The sequence below is a fragment of the Vicia villosa genome, linkage group LG3 (assembly GCF_029867415.1).
Source record: "Vicia villosa cultivar HV-30 ecotype Madison, WI linkage group LG3, Vvil1.0, whole genome shotgun sequence".
Classification (NCBI taxonomy): domain Eukaryota; kingdom Viridiplantae; phylum Streptophyta; class Magnoliopsida; order Fabales; family Fabaceae; genus Vicia; species Vicia villosa.
Window position 1 is genome coordinate 197,849,404 of NC_081182.1, and position 19,939 is coordinate 197,869,342.

A 19,939-nucleotide genomic window follows, 5' to 3' on the forward strand; every position below is an offset into this window, starting at 1 on the left:
TAAGCAACAATCGTGAACATTTAAATGAGCCATGTGTCAAAAATGGATTAAAAGGCCTAGTTTTTAATCTAAGTACTTACAAAAATTCTAAACCAATTAAAATCTAATTTTAATTCCTAAGATTAATCTAAATAATATTGAAAAGTGTTATAGAAATTATCTATAAAAAATATAATCAAATAGGAAATATAGGTGCTATTAAGCAATGTTTTAAAAATTGAACCGGTCATCAAACCAGTGAGGGTATTGGATCACTGATTCATCGGTTATACCACTGGGTCATTGGTCGAACCACTTGACCAAACCGGATAACTCGGTTTAATAAACCGATCATTATAATCAAACTATATAGGTATAAAATCAATCGAACCAGATCATTCAATCTCTAAAAAATATAATTAGCTCTTAAATTTTTGGAAAATATCATATGATAAACTCACTAGTTGATAAATTAAATGGAAATTTAAACATAAGTATCACACATAACAAAATAGTACAAATTACAAAGTCTAATTGCAAACAAAGTCTAATTGCAATATAATCTAATTGAGTACTTTAGAACAAAAATACTTCAATATCTATTAAATTTAGTTTCAAGGAGGTAAATTATTTCAATGTTGGGATCTCCTCCAATATCAAAATCATCCGCGGCAAAATCAATTGCATTTGCAATATCTTCCCCATCAATGATACCATTACTTTGGTTGTTTTCTCCGGAGTTAAGTTGTACATCTCCCTCAACATCAACCTCATCCAAATTTAATTCATCTATAACAACATCAATTTAAAGAGAAATTGACATATTTTAATAAATTAAAATAACATAATTGTAATCACAAAAACTAATACCATACCAATATAATTTGAAATAGGTTGGATTGTCATACTAGCAAGATCTTTGCGTAGTTTTTCCACCTCCTCAGTGGTCAAGAATGGTGGTGAATCCTCCAACACCCAATTTGAATGATCACCAAGAGTTTCAAAATTGATAGAATCATAATTTTGTTTCTTCTTGGTTCTATAAATCATTAACGATAAGACAAACATAGAACCAAACGAACTTTACAAATCAAACAATAATATACATTCTTAACAAACCAAGAAATATCACATATTCTTAAGTATAGAACCATATAATATTCTTAATAAAGCAAACAATATCATATATTTTTAACTATAGAACCATAGAACCAATATTCATGTCATGAAGTATCGAAACAATAGTATATAAAGCATAATAAGTGCAATACCTATTTTTTAGCCGTAAGTTGTAACGAACATAAACGAGATCATTAAGCTTTTGATGCTCCAACCTATTTCTCTTTTTTGAATGAATGTGTTCAAACACACTCCAATTTCGTTCTCTACCAGACGCACTACAAGTTTGTCTCAAAGTCCGAATAGCCAGCTTTTGCAAATTGGGCGCTTCGGTTCCATAAGTGTCCCACCATTGATCTAGAATAATGCATGTCAAAAATTATAAAAAGAAAAAGTTTTAAAATACATATTGACATTGTACAAAAATGCATAAAGTTTATCATATAATTTTATCTGGAAAAACTTCATCTCGGTTCTCTATGGCTGTTGTCCTTCGAAAACTACCTTCACAATTTTTGAATGAAGTCATCTCAGTAGTTAATTTAGATTGCAAGTCCTTACTATCGTAAGCATACTTTTCAATGACATCCAAAAGATCTTCAGTGGTGGACTTGTTTTGTTCATATTCTGGATTGAATCTACAAGATGGATTTAACTAATAACCAGCCGTATGAAGATTTTTGCGAAGTTGTGCATCCCAATGCTTATCCAAGATCTTCAAATAAGGCTCTACTTTCAACTTATTTCTTCTAAACCTCTTCCCAATCTCCTCTCTTGCTTTATACATATCTTGATAGAGATATCCCATAACCGGTTTATCTTCACTATCAACAATTCGCAACACACGTACAAGAGGTTCTGTAGTTTTCACTATGTCAGCACATTTAGACCAAAAGCTTGAGTCTAGGACTTGTTCCACAAATTGCTTTGCCTTGACATCTTTGAAATAAGTTGTGGTTTTTCACTCTTTGGATGTTACCATGGCTCTTAGTGCATCTTTATGAGACAAAATACTTTGCAATGCAATGAAATTAGTATCAAAGCGGGTTGGAGCATGACGAAGTATTTCTCTTCCACCTGTATGTTGTCTCATCAAATACAATGCAAAATAATGATTATATATGTATTTGGTAATTTTTGAAGGAGAAACTCATCAAAATTGGAATTGGTATATTAAGGATTTCATTATCCTTATTAATTAAATTCTGCCAAATCTATTCCAATGTAATTTTGATTAGCCCTAAAATGTTAAATGTTTGTTTAACTCTAATTTTTCAAAGTTAAATGTAAAACAAAAAAAACGAAGCTAAAAGAAATACTATCAAAACGAAGCTAAAAGAAATACCAGAGGAAAGCTGCTTCAAAAACACGACCCTCTTTCCCTTGAACCTTCCAGTAAGCTCTGAAGTTTGTATCAATAAATCACCAAGAACAACAACTCTCAGGCAACAACAACAAAATCAATAATTTTAATTTCAACAATTTCAATTTCAATTTGAACTAACCCTAATTTTTTAACAGATGTCAGAATCAAAAATGAAAAAACATACGGTGGTGCGGCGGGATTGAAGTTGGAGGCGCGGTGGCGGGGAAGGAAACGGCCGTCGGCGGAGATTTTATGCAAACGGCGCAAGGTTCAGGGTTGTTGTTGTTCTTCGTATTTGCTATTGGGTTCTTTCTGCAGATTGAAAATAGTGTGGGGCGTGTGTGTGGCTGAAATGAAAGCCCGAAATATAATTTTTTTTTTAAAATTTAAAAACCTCTTCATTTTGAATAAAAGATTTTTTTATAAGAAAAAGCAATTGAACCAGCGGTTCACAAAAATCACCGATTTTCTCGGTTCACACCGGTTTCCTCCGGTTCAAAAACACGGACGATCGAACAAGCAAACCCAACCGGTTATTTGGTCGGTTCTCGGTCCAACCAACCGGTCCGGTCCGATTTTTACAACACTGCTATTAAGTATGTGTTATGATGTAGAAATTACCGCAGAAAATATCAAAATGTTGGGTGTAGAAATTAAAAAAGTGATGTTAATGAGCTGAAAATAGAATTAAAAAAACATAAAAAATAAAATAATATAAACCGCCCGGTCGGGTTGAACCGGGCCGGTCCGGTTCGGCCATCTCTTCCTCCCCATCATTTTCACGTAAAAACATGGCAGCCCCCACATTGGGGGCGGACGATGGTGATGGAGCTGGGGGCGGCCGGCCACTGGTGCAGCGGCGGAGCACCCTCCTCTTCACGGTGGTGCTGCTATTTGTTCATCTTCTACCCCTCTCTCAAGCCTCCATTAAATACATGAAAAAAGGTAATGAGAAATTGATCAAAACTCAACCAAATTTGGTGAAATAAAAGTCTATCTCACTTAGAATTTCATGGGAGTCAAGAATATATGATTAGTTTTTGGTGATTTTGTCATTTGCTTAGTTTTTGAATTTTCAAGAATGGTGAAATTTTGCTCATGTTCATGAAAGGTTTTTTAGTGAAAAAAAGTGATTTTGAAAGATTAGTTCAAATGCTTATGTTAAAATTAATGCTAATTGTATATGGTTTTTATGTATTGAATTTGATATTGTGAAATTGGAATTGGAAGAAAAAGCTTATTCTATGTTTGTCAAAAAATGAGTTTCATGAGAAAAAGTGATTATGAAAAAAAGCTATTTCATGTTATGTATTAGAACCAATGGTAATGTCACGCTAATTATGCAATTAGAACTATACTAACATAAGCTAATCTCAATTTTCAAGTTTCTTGAAATATGTTTTTTTAATGTACATAAGTGCTTATTAGTGTAAAAGTGATTATTTTGACTAATTGTTGCATATTGCCTAAACTAAACTTGTTGCTATACTACATGCAATCAATTCTGATATTAAATGTAAATTGGTGATTAGATTAAGAGAGGAGCCTATACTTTCATGCTACTTTAATGTAAATTTTCATGAATAATTAAGTATCTGTTTGTTTCCGCGGTAGAATCCCCTCAAACGTGCGTTTAATGAGAAGCTTGGATTTCTAGCTTCAGGAAATCATGGTAAAAAGTGCATTGGGACGCGATAACAGAAGCCTTGACGTGGAACCAAACATACACTAAGCTACTTTTATGATCAAATCAATTCCAAAACAGCGGCATAATCCAAGTAAACACCATATACATTCAACAAGAACATTTCTTACAAGCAAGAACATGATCGGTGGCATGGGATGAAGAGAGTTTAAGGCTTACCGACGGAGCGGGGATTTGCTCCGGTTAGTATTGAAAATTGTCGATAAGTTCACCAACGAGAAACGCGGAAAACTTCAAAGTAAGCTTTTTTTCACTCCAATTAATTTCCAATGATGACAATGATTGAATATAGATGAATAATCTTGAATATTACTTGTTAAAACTTTGATGATGAATGTAGATTAGAACTTTGAAGTAAAATGATGAATATATGTTGATGAATGTGGTAAACCTTTAAGCCATGAAACTTGATGAAATCTTGGATGATGATGATGATTGAATAATTGTTAGATGTAGAATATAACATTTGCACTTGAATATGAATAACATTGAGATGATAACACTTGAATTTTGTTGATTCTTGAATGATGAATACTTGTGGAATTGTTGTATTTTGTTGAATTTTGGATGGAGGTTTAGTTTCACCAATCTAGAATTTCCATTTTTGAAATTCTAGATGGTGATGGTGATGAACTTTAGTGATGGTTAGGGATGAAGAAAGTAATGGAAACTTGAGAGAGAGTGGAGAAAAATGAAAGTACGAAAATGGTTAAAATGCTTAGGTCCCCAAAATTATGGAAATGAAGGATTTTTATAGTTTTTGTGGGTGGTTGTGAACCTTTAGATTGTGATCCAAGTTAGAAGTTTATCAATGGTCGAAAAGCAATTAGAGGCTTAGTTGTGGATCATTAACCGTAGCCGTTGGATGAAAAGTTATCAATGGTGGAGGTATAGTAGAAAATTGGTTTGATTTTGTGTTAGTTTGAAAACTTTAAGGAAGTTGAAGTTAGTTAAGGGTAAATATGTAAATGCATGAGTTTGAGAATAAATAGGTAGTTGAAGGAAGTTAGAGGGAAGACATGTTGAGGTTTAGCATAAATACCAAGTCTCAATGTAAGACTAATGGTCACTTGAACTAAACTTGAATTTTGCTTTGTATTTCCTTTTGAATTTACCTTTGAATTGACCACTTTTACTTGAATTTTGGTGAATTAAGCCATTCCTTTGGAAGTTCTTTTTCGAGAAGTGATTTTGCTGGAAATAAGTGCTTTTGTTGGTGGTCAAATTCTGACTTTTTACTTGAGAAGTACATAAACCCCCTAAGCGTGAGGCCTGGTAAGGGCGATATGCTTAAGTTTATCGGTTGGCAGATTATCCGAGATATGCATCCCGAACGTACATAAGTCCTAAAGTAGTTTATCGGTTGCTTTATTTTACTGTATATCCGAGATCTTATTTGTTTTGATACTAAACAATGATAGTTTGTATCCGTGTTATTTTGTGTTTATTATATTCTTCCTAAAGTATTTCCTACTAAATTAAGTTGATAAAATGGACAGTTATATTTTATTTTTTATGTTGAGAATCACAACAATCTGTTTCTCTACATATTTCAATTTATTTATATTTTTCAAACAATTTTAAATGGAAAAAATGCAATATAATACATATATCATTTTCTTATATATCAATAGCACACTCGAAATTTAACTCACTAATCAATTTTTATTTTTATTATAAGAAGTATTTTGAAAGATATGGATTTAAAACTTATTTTAAATTAAAATTTTTAACAACACAAGAATCACTCCAAATAAATAATATTTAGTTAGCTGAGTATATTTCCTATAACTTACCACCACTTCTCAAAAGACAAGATCTTGTATTGAGTTTCTATTTGGGGTCACAAATTCAAATTCCAATAAATACAAAAATATATTATTTCAAATATTATTCATTTTAACATTAAAATAATAAAATTTAAAATTCAATAGTGATATATGATTTATATGAAACAAATTTACTTATTATTATACATGGATGAAATGTATAATAATAAGTAAACAGCACATGTGAGTTGTGAGCAGAAACTTAGTACTCCTATGTATTTTTAATACATTACTTAATACTCCACTAGTCTCGTTTCCCTCGAAGAATCTGTTTTTTTTGTTCAGTACGTAGTTGTTTAAGGAGACCAATAATACTCCACTATTATTTTATTTCTATTTGAGGGAACAGTTCAATGAATTATATTTCCATGACAGTGAATTATTAAGATAATTATTAATTTATTTTTGTTGACAGACACTGTAGCTTTTTCTTCTATACATTGCAACTTGCATCAAGTTACAAGTCTTGTTAACTTGCATTTCCTTCTACTTTGCATTGCATTTTCTTTCCGCTTCAATTTTTCAAACTGTTCTTACTCTCTTGAACTAAGTTATGGCGACTATTGTTGGAGGAGCACTTCTTTCAGCTTCCATGGAGATGTTGGTGACAAAGGTTGTTTCTGGTGAGTTTCTTGATTTGTTTCGGAGGACTAAGCTTGACGTTGAGCTGTTGGAAAAGCTGGAGATAACACTGCTGAGTCTTCAATCTGTACTTTATGATGCTGAGGACAAACAGATCACTAACCCTGCTGTCAAGAAGTGGCTGGAGATGTTGCAAGATGCCGTCTTTCAAGCTGACGAACTGTTCGACGAATTCAACACTGAAGCTTTAAGGTGCAAAGCTGAAGGTGGTCAGGTTCTTAATAAGTTTTTGTCTTATTTTAAGAGGTTTAATAAAAAGATCAATTCTAAACTACAAAAATTATTTGGAAGATTAGAACATTTGAGAAACCAAAATCTTGGATTGAAAGAAGGTGTTTCCAGCTGTGTTAGGAATATAACTCCTACAAGTCCTTTTTTAGGAGATGAATATGCTATTTATGGTAGAGATGATGATAGAAAGAATCTCAAAGAGTTTTTGCTTTCAGAGGATGGTTGTGATAGTGGAAATAAAATAGGAGTGATTTCCATTGTGGGTATGGGAGGGTTAGGAAAAACAACACTAGCTAAACTCCTTTACCATGACCGTGATGTGAAGGAGAAGTTTGAAGTCAGAGGGTGGGCACATATTCCAAAAGATTTTGATGTTGTCACCATCACTAAAACCATTCTTAAATCTGTCATTTCAGAAACAATTACAGACACTGACTTAGTTAAACTCGAAGTTCAATTGCAGCAAAGTTTAAGTAACAAAAAGTTTTTGTTAGTACTGGATGATATATGGTATGGAAACTATGTTGGTTGGAATAGTCTAAGTGATATCTTTAATGTTGGACAAATAGGAAGTAAGATCATCATCACAACTCGAGATGTAAGAGTCGCACTACCCAAGCAAAAATCTCTCTATGTCCACCATTTAAGATCTTTAGAAACTGAAGATTCTTGGTCTTTATTAGCCAGACATGCATTTGTAGAGACAAACTACCAACAACATCCCAGTTTAGAAATAACTGGTAGAGAAATTTCCAAAAAATGTGGTGGCTTACCATTAGCTGCCGTAGCATTGGGGGGTATTCTTCGCACCAATTTGTCACAAGATCATTGGAATGATGTATTAAAAAATAGTATTTGGGAACATACAAATGATGAGGTGCAGCCAGCTCTGCTATTGAGTTATCGGTTTCTTCCAACTTCTTTAAAAGGATGCTTTGCTTATTGTTCAATTTTTCCAAAGAACTCAATCTTAGTGAAAAAGATGGTGGTTCAGTTGTGGATTGCAGAAGGCTTAGTACCTCGTCCTGAAATTGAGAATAGTTGGGAAAAAGTAGCAGAAAAATACTTTGATGAACTAGTGTCAAGGTCTCTGATACGTCAACGGTTCCTTGCTCACGAGGAAAACAACTTTGAAATGCATGATCTAATCAATGATTTAGCTATGGCAGTTTCATTTCCGTATTGTATTAGGTTAGACAAACATAAGCCAGATGAAAGGGTGCGACACTTGTCATACGACACAATAGAATATAACTCATACAATAAATTTGAAAAATTGCATGGACTAAATGGTCTACGAACCATTTTACCGATGCGGTTCCAAGCTTCACGGGTGTATGTCAATTTCGAGTCGTGGAAGTTATTTTTTGACTTGTTGTCAAAAATGACACACTTACACGTGTTGTCTCTTTCATACTATGAAAATATCATAGAGTTACCGAACTCTATTGGAAATTTAATTTACTTGCGATACTTGAATCTCTCCGGCACTCAAATTAAAAGGTTGCCTTCAGAAACATGCAAGCTTTACAATTTGCAGACGTTGTTGTTGTCATATTGCTATAAACTCATTGAATTGCCAAAAGACATGGGGAAATTGGTGAAACTACGCCACCTTGACATCAGAAACACTGGTCTGAAGAAAATGCCGACACAAATATCCAAATTAGAAAATCTACAAACATTGTCGGACTTTATTATGAGCAGCGTTAAGGATGTTGGATTGAAGATTGAAGATCTTGGAAAATTTTCCCATCTACGAGGAAGCCTTTCCATCTCACATCTTGAAAATGTAATTGACTCATCTCAAGCTTCTCAAGCAAACTTGGAGATGAAAAACGAAATTGACGAGTTGGAACTAGGATGGTCTTACACTGCTCCTTCAAACTCACAAATACAAGTACTCGAACGGCTGCGTCCGTCGACAAATTTGAAGAGTTTGACCATCTCTGGATTTGGTGGAGACAAATTATCAAATTGGATGGGAGATCCTTTATTTGTAAACATGGTGTGTTTGAAGATCACAGGGTGTAAAAAAACTTCAGTGCTGCCATCCCTCGGGCAACTAGGTAATCTAAAAGAAATATTTTTTAGTGAGATGGAATCTGTAAAGAGTGTTGGTACCGTGTTCTATGGAAGTGGTTCTTCTTCATTTCAACCATTTACCTCTTTAGAAACTCTAAGTTTTGAAGATATGCCAGAGTGGGAGGAATGGAAGTTAATTGGAGGTACATCTATAGAGTTTCCTAGTCTTATACGTTTGTTTCTAAACCGCTGTCCGAAACTGAAAGAAAACATACCTGGCAACCTTCCTAAGCTCGAAAGATTGTCACTTGAAAATTGTCCCAAACTTGAAGGGATGCCACCCAACAATCTTCCTTCTCTTGCAGTCCTGAGGTTAGAGGATTGTCCCTTATTGGTGGGGTCAAGACATTCTATTACAAACCCACCATCTGACGTATTCAGCCAATTGGTGATTTGTCTCAATTCTCTTCAAAAGTTGACCTTAGACAATATTCCATCTCTAACATCCTTTCCGATAGACGGTCTTCCCAAAACCTTACGATCTCTCTCTATCTTTTTCTGTAAGAATCTAGAGTTCTTTTCTCATGAATCTTTTCATAATTACTCATCACTCAAGGATTTGGATATATCCTGTAGTTGTAATTCAATGACATCATTTACCTTGGGCTCTCTCTCTGTCCTAAAAAATCTACGTATTTACAATTGTAAACATTTAAAATCCATATCAATAGCAGAAGATGCATCGGAACCAAATCTAGTGTTTCTTAGAAGCATCGAAATAGGGCAATGTGATGAACTGGAGTCAGTTTCTCTAAGTGGATTGCCATATCCTAAACTCACTGATTTAAGTTTATGGAACTGTGAGAATTTACGTTTTCTACCTGAATCAATAAAGACTCTAACTAGCCTTCAAAAAATGGAAATTCACGACCTTCCAAATCTGCAGCAATCGTTTTCCATAGATGATTTGCCTAACAATTTACGGGAACTGACGGTTGGCAGAGTTGGAGGGATTTTGTGGAATACAACTTGGGAACATCTCACTTCTCTCCCGGACTTGTATCTTTTGGGTGATGATATTGTGAAGGGGCTGATGAGAACGCAAGTTCCGTTTCTACCCACTAATCTTGTTTCCTTACAGATTTCTGAGCTTAAAGATATAGAATGCTTGGATGGGAAGTGGCTTCAAAATCTCACCTCTCTCCATAAACTTGAGATTGGTGAAGCCCCCAAGCTCAAGTCATTGCCAGAAAAGGGGGAATTGCCTTCCTCTCTTAAAGAACTGTATATAGATCATTGTTCGTTATTGGAAGCAAATTTGCAGAGGAAGAAAGGGAAAGAGTGGAGTAAGATTTCTCACATTCCCAAAATATATGTAAATCAGCAAATCATAAAATGAGGTATTACATAAAGGTGAGTCACGAAAATACATCTTTAGTGTTTCCTGTTATAAATATCATCAATAAATATGTTTAATTTCACGTGTTTATGGATAACATTTTCTTCCTAATCTAGGTTTTCATTCCATTTGGGGTTCAAATTGAAATGAAATGCTTCCTGTTCTCACATCAAAATCCCTTTGATTCTTCATTATATTGAGAGTTCCAAACAGACAAGTCACATTCTCAAAGAGGTTATCATAAATGGGTTGCTCAACAAGTCTAAAATTGTGAGTTCTAATTGTCCATCATGTTCTTTGTTGTTTACTTTTCTCCTTAGATTTGTTATGGGATTGATTGTTATGTTTAATTATATACTTTTGTTCACAAGGTTGATTCTGAGATGGAGGAGATTCTAAGAGAAGAAACAGCAAAGCAAGAGACAACAATTGTAAGTGTTTTCTCAATCTGTTTTGCATTATTTCTTTTATTTTTCTGTTGTCTAACCCTTACATTGTTTTAATTTATTGCAGCAGTCTGTCGTTTCTATTCATTTTAAAGGCAAATTATGTTCCTCAACATTGCTGTGCATGGCTTGGGATTGCTAGCATGTTTCCGGAAGAGGTGAATCATGGCCCAGCTGCAGTTTCTATGGATCATTTCTTATTTTTACACCCATCTCTAATCTTAAATAGATATAATGCTTTGATGGAAAATGACTTCAACACATTGTTTGAAGAGGGGAAGAAAGTGTGCAGAAGAAACGAGGAAAAGAGTATTGTAAGATTGCTCACATTCCTAGCATGCTTATAGATTATGAATTGATCTTATTCACATTCCTTGCATCATGTTCCGGTGTGTAGCTGAAATACTTATTTCATGTTTCTTGTTATAAATATTTAATTAATAGATATAATTAATTCTCAGATCGGTGGCTGAAATTCAGAATTCAAACCGCAGACAAGTCATATTTCTAAGATGGTGAAGATTCTAAGAGAGCAAGTTGTAAACTAGATAGAAAACAAGTGTATGTGTTTTCTCAATCTATTGTTAGATTACACACATAAACACAAAATTTTGTTAATTGATACTTGTCTTAGTAGATACTTTCCTTTTTTAAATATAGACAACTGTCGGGCACAGTGATGGAGAAATCTAGAGGAATTGCAAAATTACTCATGGATCAACTGGACCTCGCAAACCAAGAGTATAACCGATGAAGCATTTAACGAAATGATGCACTCTGCAAGACTTCATGGTTGTGAGTATTTGTTAATAATATATGAACTTCCATTTGTGGTGAACATATTAATCTTAGTGTTTCTAAATGCCAAGATCTTTTTTTCGTTACTTTTCTAAATGCAAAGATAATGTGTAGTTTCTTAGTATAAAAGATTTGTTTTATGAAGTAGACCATATCGGTATGATCCTCTTACATTAATGTGTATTATTGACCATTATTCATGGAAGAAAGTTAAAATGCTCTCAAATTTGATGATATAATTAAAATTCACATCAATTAGAATGAAGTCTTTTGTCTAAGTAAATTATTATGATTTGGACAACAAACTTTGCACATGGCTATCCCAGCTTTGCAGTCTACTGCTGCTACAGTGGTGATTTATTATTATCTTGCACATGATTGGTACAGAAGGTGTTCTCGCGTTAAATATTTTTAGCTATATTTCATTGAAGTTTATTCAGGTGTTGTTCAAATTGTGGTAGGCCGTAGGCCATGCTAAGTACTTCATCTTTCGATTTGCAGATTTGAGATGCTCAAGAACAAAAAAGAAATGTCATTTTTCAATTCTAGAAATCTAATGATTTTTGTTTTCTTCCAATGATTAATTTATCAACATATTACCGGCCACAAATTCTGGATATTCTTGTATTTTTCTGTTAGGTCAATTTCATACATAAAATGTATTTTTGATATTATTTAACTAGTGTCAAATATATCTCCCACTTTACCAACTTTTAAGAAACAGTACTTTTATTCCATTTTCATTAGAATGATGGCTAATTTAGTACTATCAATATTGCTGCATGTCGTTTTTGAAGCCAAATTATGTTCCTATAACAGGGCTTCCTGAACATTGTTGTGCATGGCTTGGGATTGCTAGTATTTTTTCGGAAGAGGTGAAAAATCATGCCCCGACTGCAGTTTCTATGGCTCAGTTCTCATTTTTACACACCTCTAATCTTAAAGAGATATAAGGCTTCGATGGAAAGTAACTTCAACACGTAGTCAGAAGAGGGAAAGCAAGTTTGCGGAAGAAACGAGGAAAAGAGTAATGTAAGATTGCTCACATTCCTAGCTTGCTTATAGATTATGAATTGATCATATTCAGTATTCACATTCCTTGCATCATATTCACATTAGTAGCTGAAATACTTCTTCTTTCATTTTTCTTGTTATAAATATTATTAATTCTCAGATTGGGGGCTGAAATTCAGAATTCCAACTGCAGATAAAGTCAGAATTCTAAGATGGTGAAGATTCTAAGAGAAAAATTACAAGCTAGCTAGAAAACAAGTGTATGTGTTTTCTCAATCTGTGAGATTACAAAATTTGTTAGTTGATACTTTCCTTTTTATTTATTGTAGGCAACTGTTGGGCACACTCATGGAGAAATCTAGAGGAATTGCAAAATTACTCATGGATCAACTGGATCTCACAAACCAAGAGGATAACCGACAAAGCATTTAACGAAATGATGCAGTCTGCAAGACTTCATGGTTGTGAGTACTTGTTAATCATAATATGAACTTCCATTTATGGTGAACATATTAATCTTAGTCTTTCTAAATACAAAAAATTTGTGTATTTTCTGCTTCAAGTTTATATTTGATTGTTACTAACTGAAATCTATCATCTGGTTTATTGCAGATTCTGAAAAGGCCTTTGTTAAAAGTATGTTTGATTTTGGATTGTTTTGCATTGGGAAGGAGTTTGTTAAAGCTGCCACCGATACTATTTTGATAACATTATGGCACCTCAAAAGTATGGTTAGATCTTCTCTTTTATTTTTGTTTCTTGTTGGTTACCTCTGTTCAGATATTTCAAATATATTTTTGACATTATTCACTTAGAAAGCATTCATTCTTAATTTTATTTGCTTCTGGTTACTACTTTGTTCTATTAACCTTTACACAATATCTCCATTTGTTTTTCTGTGAGGTAGATCTGTCCAATGATATTCCCTTCAAATCTGAATGGTCGATATCCGGAAATTTCCATACGTCTGCAGAGAGATCCTCCACATCAGTCAAGACACATTCATCCTATATTTGAGGCATTCAAAAATGGAGTATCCCCGCCACCTTCAAGGAAAAGAAGAGAGCCATCTTGGAAAGACTAAGAGTTTAGTTGATCATAGCAACAACTTTGCCTAGTTTTGTCATAGGCACTGCAACACCTTTTTATTGAAAATTAGAAGAGTTGGCAAATGCGATCATAAGGAGAAAATTAGAGAGCGTGGCTAAGGTAAGATATGGTTTTTCTAAGTTCTAGTTGATATTTTGTTTTGATAATAAATATAAATATTTTGGAGGGAAGCAAAGTAACATTAATTGGTTTTTCTGAACTTTGTTAGGTTGCAAATAAAAATTAAATGTGCCCAAAAGTTCTAGTCTTAAAACTGGTCTTGGTGCCAATAGCATAATAAGATTTTTAGCCACCACACAAGCTTTGATAATTAACTTCTTCTTTTTTTATCTTAAGGAAAGGATCTACGATGTGTTCTTGAGTTTCAGAGGGGAAGACTGTCGTGCAAAATTCATTTCACATCTCTATACCTCCCTTGAAAATGCCGGGATTTATGTTTTCAAAGACGATGATGGGATTCGACGAGGAGATCAGATCTCAGTCTCACTTTTGGAAGCAATTGGACAGTCTAGAATCTGTATCGTTGTTTTGTCAAGTAACTATGCTAATTCAAGATGGTGTATGCTAGAGTTGGAGAACATCATGGAAATTGGCAGAAGCAAGAGTCTGGTGGTTATACCAGTGTTCTATGAGGTAGATCCCTCAGAAGAGAGCCATCATGGAAAGACTCAAGAGTTTGGTTGATCATAGCAACAACTTTGCCTAGTTTTGTTGGAGACATTGCACCACCTTTTTATTGATTTTTGTTTTCTGTAACATGTAAAACATAAATATGATTAATAAAACGGAACTACAGCTGCTCTGTAGTCGGAGACGTAGGCACAACTGGCCGAACTTCGTTATCAAATATCGTGTGTTCTCTTTATGTATTTTTGTCGTATTTGTTTAGTTTTGAATTGGAATTGTCGTTCTAACAATTTAAAATACATTGAATTTTGAACTCTTTTCTTGACCTGTAAAGATGTCACGAGTTTACCAAAAGTATATCACAACAAAACGATTACTATGTGGCTGAAAGCTTGGATGAAGAAATGGTAAAGATGTGTGTTTATTAATGCAGTTCTCTGGTGAACATTGATCTTGAGAAGCAAGGGAAATGTCACATAAAATGAATGTTTTCATAGGACTGGTAAACATGCTGGCATGAAATTTGCTTGGATGCATGTTGCTTCTAATTAAGCTTCCTTAGATTTTTATGAGGATAAAGATGTGATCTCGAAGAAGAGTGACTCATCAGGTTATACTTGCTTAGAGTGTGGAGTTTGTCTGTATTACTGCTTATGATAACTCCCCTTGCAATTCCTTTGAAAATGACTCTATTTCCTGCAAGGCAAAAAAAACCAATGTTCTCATGGTTGGTTCTTCTGAAGTCTCAACACAAACACGTTCGTTGATTACATCTCCATCCACTTCAGCTGCATATGTTGTAACGGGATAACATGATGATTATAAGCATGGTTAAAAGAAACATTACGAGGACGTGTTAGAATATAGAAGTTTGTGTCGATGTATGAGAAACACATATTTTTTTAGTGAAAGAGAATGTTCTAAGTTTTGATGTTTATAAATTAAAATTTTCAAAAATAATTTTATTAAATAAAATATAAATTGACCAATTGTATGCATATATGTTTGAACTATACAGTTTCCCAAACCTAAAATGTGGACTGAAGCTTGGAATGGATGGTAAGCAATTTCGTTTTCATCACATCACACTCAATTTCTATGTTAGTTTAAGTATTATTGACATGGTTTCAAACCAAAATCTTTCATGAATTTTTGCATACAGAAAACTTCAAAACTCATTTCTCCTCACTGTAATAAAAGCAAACAATTTTCCCATAAATGCTTTCGCTTGTTGGGATGCGACTATCGAAACAATATGTCAAACGATATTATTGTTAAGCTGCATTTTCTTCTACCTTGCATTTCTCTAACTATTCTTACTCTGTTGAACTAAGTTATGGCGACTATTGTTGGAGGAGCACTTCTTTCAGCTTCCATGGAGATGCTGGTGGGAAAGATTGTTTCTGGCGAGTTTGTTACCTTATTTCGGAGGACTAATCTTGACGTTGACCTTTTGGAAAAGCTGGAGATAACACTGCTGAGTCTTCAATCTGTACTTTATGATGCTGAAGACAAACAGATCGCTAATCCTGCTATCAAGAAGTGGCTGGAAATGTTGCAAGATGTTGTCTTTGAAGCTGACAAACTGTTCGACGAACTCAACACTGAAGCTTTAAGGTGCCAAGCTGAAGCTGGCCAGGTTCTTAATAAGTTTTTGTCTTATTTTAAAAGGTTTAATAAAAAGATCAATTCTAAATTGCACAAATTATTTGAAAAAATAGAACATTTGAGAAAGCAGAAACTTGGATTGAAAGAATGTGATTCCAACAATGTTTGGAATGTAACTCCTACAACTTCTATTTTGGGAGATGAATCTGCTATTTGTGGAAGAACTGATGAGAGAGAGAAGCTTAAAGAGTTTTTGTTGTCAGAGGAAGGTTGTGACAGTGGAAATAAAATAGGAGTGATTTCCATTGTGGGTATGGGAGGATTAGGAAAAACAACACTAGTTAAACTCCTTTACAATGATGATGATGTGAAGGAGAAATTTGAGGTGAGAGGGTGGACACATATTCCAAAAGATCTTGATATTTTTACAGTCACTAAAACCATTCTTGAATCTGTCACTTCAAGAACAATTACAGATACTAACTTGGATAAACTCCAAGTACAATTGCAACAAACATTAAGTAACACAAAGTTTTTACTAGTATTAGATGATATATGGCATGGAAAATATGTTGGTTGGAATAGTCTAAATGATATCTTTAATGTTGGGCATAAAGGGAGTAAGATCATCATCACAACCCGAGATGAAAGAGTTGTACTACCCATGCAAAAATTTCTCTATGTCCACCATTTAAGATCTTTGGAAACTGAAGATTCATGGTCTTTACTAGCCAGACATGCATTTGTAGAAAGAAACTGCCAACAACATTCAAATCTAGAAACAATTGGTAGAGAAATTGTCAAAAAATGTGGTGGCTTACCATTACCTGTAGTAACACTAGGGGGTATTCTTCGCTCCAAATTGTCACCTGATCACTGGAGTGATGTATTAAATAGTAGTATTTGGGAACAGACAAATGATGAGGTGCAGCCATCTCTGCTATTGAGCTATCGTTATCTTCCTGCTCCTTTAAAAGGATGCTTTGCTTATTGTTCAGTTTTTCCAAAGAACTCAATCTTAGTGAAAAAGATTGTGATTCAGTTGTGGATTGCAGAAGGCTTAATACCTCAGCCCCAAAGTGACAAAAGTTGGGAAAAAGTAGCCGAAAAATACTTTGATGAACTAGTGTCTAGGTCTTTGATACGTCAACATTCCATTGATGATGAGTCAAAAGGCTTCATTAGTGATGAGAAATTATGCTTTGAAATGCACGATCTCATCAATGATTTAGCTATGACAGTTTCATCCCCATATTGCACTAGGCTAGACAATCATAAGGCAAGTGAGAAAGTAGATAAAAGGGTGCGACACTTGTCATACAACAGATCAGTATATGACTCGGAAGATAAATTTGAAAAATTCCATGGATTAAAAGGTCTACAAACTTTTGTACCCATGCCATTGCATTTTTTATGGCATTATGATAATTTTGGGTTGTCGAAGTTATTTTTTGACATTTTGTCGACAATGACACAATTACGTGTGCTGTCTCTTTCAAACTACAAAAATATCACAGAGTTACCCAACTCTATTGGAAATTTGATATGTCTGCGATACTTGAATCTCTCTAGAACTCATATTAAGAGGTTGCCTTCAGAAACATGCAAGCTTTACAATTTGCAGACATTGTTGTTGTCAAGATGCGAGGAACTCACTGATTTGCCAAAGGACATGGGGAAATTGGTGAAACTACGCCACCTTGACATCAGGGACACTAAATTGAAGAAAATGCCGACACAAATATCCAAATTAAAAAATCTACAAACATTGTCGGACTTTATTGTGAGCAACGTTAAGGATGGTGGGTTGAAGATTGAGGATCTTGGAAAATATCCCCATCTATCAGGAAGCCTTTGCATCTCACAACTTGAAAATGTAACTGACCCATTCCTTGCTTCTCAAGCAAACTTGGAGATGAAAAAGGAAATTGACAAGTTGAAACTAGGTTGGTCTTATCCTGCTCCTTCAAACTCACCGATACAAAGTGCTGTATTGGAACGGTTGCGTCCGTCTACAAATTTGAAGCGTCTGATCCTCTCTGGATACAGTGGAGACAAATTACCAAGTTGGTTGGGCGATCCTTTGATTGGTTGTCTTAATTCTCTTCAAAAGATGACCTTAGAAAACATTTCATCACTAACATCTTTTCCGAGCAACAGTTTTCCCAAAACCTTACAATCTCTCAAAATTAAGGGTTGTGATTCATTGCCATCATTTACCTTGTGCTCTCTCCCAGTCCTCAAAAGTCTAATTATTAGAAGCTGTAAACATTTAAAATCTCTCATAATTGCAGAAGATGCATTGAAACAAAATCTTTTGTTTCTTAGAACCATTGATATATATGATTGCAATGAGCTGGAGTCGGTTTCCTTAAATGGATTTCCCATTCCTAACCTCTCTTATTTAAGTTTGTGGAATTGTGAGAAGTTATGTTCTCTACCTGAATCAATAAAGACTCTAACTAGCCTTCAAAAAATGGAAATTATTGACCTTCCAAATTTGCAATCGTTTTCCATAGATGATATACCTATCAATTTGCGGGAATTATCGGTCAGCGAAGTTGGAGGGATTTTGTGGAATAAAACTTGGAAACATCTCACTTCTCTTTCAGTGTTGTTGCTTTTGTCTGATGATATTGTGAAGGCTATGATGAAAACTAAAGTTTCGTTTCTACCCACTAAACTCGTTTCCTTACGAATCTATGGTCTTGAAGATATAGAATGCTTGGATGGAAAGTGGCTTCAACATCTCACCTCTCTCCATACACTGGAGATTTATGACGCACCTAAGCTCAAGTCGTTGCCAGATCAGGGGGAGTTGCCTTCCTCTCTTAAAGTACTGCATATCTATAAATGTCCGTTATTGGAAGCAAATTTGCAGAGGAAGCAAGGGAAAGAGTGGAGTAAGATTTCTCACATTCCTTAAATATATATAAGCTGGAAAATAATCGAATGAGTATTACATCAAGGTGAGTCACCAAAATACATCTTTCACGTTTCCTGTTATAAATGTTATCAATATATATATATATATTTAATTTCACGTATTAATGGATAACATTTTCTTCCTAATCCAGTTTTTGGTTCCATGCATCTGGGGTTCTCACATCAAAACCTCTTTTGTTCTTGCTGTTGACATGGTTTGCTGATAAGGGTTTCAGGTTTGACCCATTGTCCTATTGTGCTCAAATTTCTTCCATCAAGTTCTTTGTACTTTTCTTTTCTCCTTATACTAGTAAAGGACCCGTGCGCCCGCACGGGTCACGTAAAGTCGGTATAAATATTAAATAAATATAATATTGTTATGGTTAAATAATTATATTAAAAAAAATGAAATATGTATATAAATAAAAATAAAGAAATCATAATGATTAAGAAATAAAAATGAAATATGTATGATTAAAAAAAAATAAATAAATAATTAGAATAAAATAATTATTATTATTAATTATGACAGACAGGAAAAAAACATTTGAACATAAATGTAATAGTTTTTATATTAAGTAATCTTAAACGTTTGATAATGTATCAAAACAAATAATTAAAACTTGTGGATTACATTATAAATATCAAATAAATATAATATTGTTATGGTTAAATAATTATATTAAAAAAAATGCAATATGTATATAAATTAAAATAAAGAAATCATAATTATTACGAAATAAAAATGAAATATGTATGACAAAAAAAATAATAATAAATAAATAAATAATTAGAGCAAAATAATTATTATTATTAATTATGAAAGAGAGAAAAAAACATTTGAACTGTTTATTTTATAGTTTTTATATCAAGAAGTCTTAAACGTGTGATAATGTATCAAAAGAAATTATTTAAATTTTTGGATTACATTATAAAATAAATAAACATCAGTATATTTCTTTTCCACACAATTAACAAATTGACTCATATTTAAATAATGTTGAATTAATTAATAGTCTTAAACAGAGTTGATTGTATTTAGTTCTGCATGCACAGAAAAAGGGGATTTCAACAGTTTCCAAAATCTTTTGCACGTTTACCTACTAAAAAGAAGTC

General features: G+C 33.7%; 3 protein-coding genes across 20 annotated transcripts; 2 read left to right on the top strand and 1 right to left on the bottom strand.

The window, feature by feature from the left end:
- Positions 1-485: 485 nt before the first annotated feature.
- LOC131657094 (uncharacterized) lies at positions 486-2,802 on the bottom strand. Of its 2 annotated transcripts, XM_058926587.1 has the most exons (6): positions 2,649-2,802; positions 2,444-2,500; positions 1,603-2,175; positions 1,251-1,455; positions 855-1,018; positions 486-768 (listed from the first exon to the last, which is right to left on the bottom strand). In XM_058926587.1, the coding sequence occupies exons 3-6, from the start codon at positions 1,625-1,627 to the stop codon at positions 572-574; spliced, it is 591 nt and encodes a 196-aa protein (XP_058782570.1). In that variant the 5' UTR covers positions 1,628-2,175; positions 2,444-2,500; positions 2,649-2,802; the 3' UTR covers positions 486-571. The 2 variants fall into 2 exon arrangements, with proteins under 2 accessions (XP_058782570.1, XP_058782571.1); XM_058926588.1 differs by lacking the exons at positions 2,444-2,500; positions 2,649-2,802 and having other exon boundaries at positions 1,603-2,394.
- Positions 2,803-3,260: 458 nt separating this feature from the next.
- On the top strand, positions 3,261-14,603 carry LOC131593224 (putative disease resistance RPP13-like protein 1). 17 transcript variants are annotated; one of them, XM_058865509.1, is made up of 13 exons: positions 3,261-3,409; positions 4,122-10,309; positions 10,412-10,565; positions 10,667-10,726; positions 10,809-11,055; positions 11,203-11,302; positions 11,402-11,536; positions 12,359-12,571; positions 12,714-12,813; positions 12,883-13,017; positions 13,166-13,279; positions 13,461-13,762; positions 14,000-14,603. In XM_058865509.1, the coding sequence occupies exon 2, from the start codon at positions 6,552-6,554 to the stop codon at positions 10,293-10,295; it is 3,744 nt and encodes a 1,247-aa protein (XP_058721492.1). In that variant the 5' UTR covers positions 3,261-3,409; positions 4,122-6,551; the 3' UTR covers positions 10,296-10,309; positions 10,412-10,565; positions 10,667-10,726; positions 10,809-11,055; positions 11,203-11,302; positions 11,402-11,536; positions 12,359-12,571; positions 12,714-12,813; positions 12,883-13,017; positions 13,166-13,279; positions 13,461-13,762; positions 14,000-14,603. The 17 variants fall into 17 exon arrangements, with proteins under 17 accessions (XP_058721492.1, XP_058721491.1, XP_058721496.1 ...); XM_058865508.1 differs by having other exon boundaries at positions 12,714-12,768; XM_058865513.1 differs by having other exon boundaries at positions 12,747-12,813.
- A 915-nt stretch (positions 14,604-15,518) lies between these two features.
- Positions 15,519-18,833, top strand: LOC131593227 (putative disease resistance RPP13-like protein 1). The gene has a single exon (XM_058865525.1). It carries the CDS (start codon positions 15,627-15,629, stop codon positions 18,822-18,824), a length of 3,198 nt encoding a protein of 1,065 aa, XP_058721508.1. The 5' UTR covers positions 15,519-15,626; the 3' UTR covers positions 18,825-18,833.
- The last annotated feature ends 1,106 nt before the right edge of the window (positions 18,834-19,939 follow it).

Bases quoted from the DNA above. Each gene is read 5' to 3' on its own strand.
- LOC131593224 (XM_058865518.1), top strand. From the start codon at position 6,552: ATGGCGACTATTGTTGGAGGAGCACTTCTTTCAGCTTCCATGGAGATG.
- LOC131593227 (XM_058865525.1), top strand. From the start codon at position 15,627: ATGGCGACTATTGTTGGAGGAGCACTTCTTTCAGCTTCCATGGAGATG.
- LOC131657094 (XM_058926587.1), bottom strand. From the start codon at position 1,627: ATGACTTCATTCAAAAATTGTGAAG. The intron at 1,019-1,250 runs GTATTGCACTTA...AATGATTTATAG, and splicing joins AACTTACGGCTAAAAAATAG to AACCAAGAAGAAACAAAATT. The intron at 769-854 runs GTATGGTATTAG...ATGTTGTTATAG, and splicing joins ACCTATTTCAAATTATATTG to ATGAATTAAATTTGGATGAG.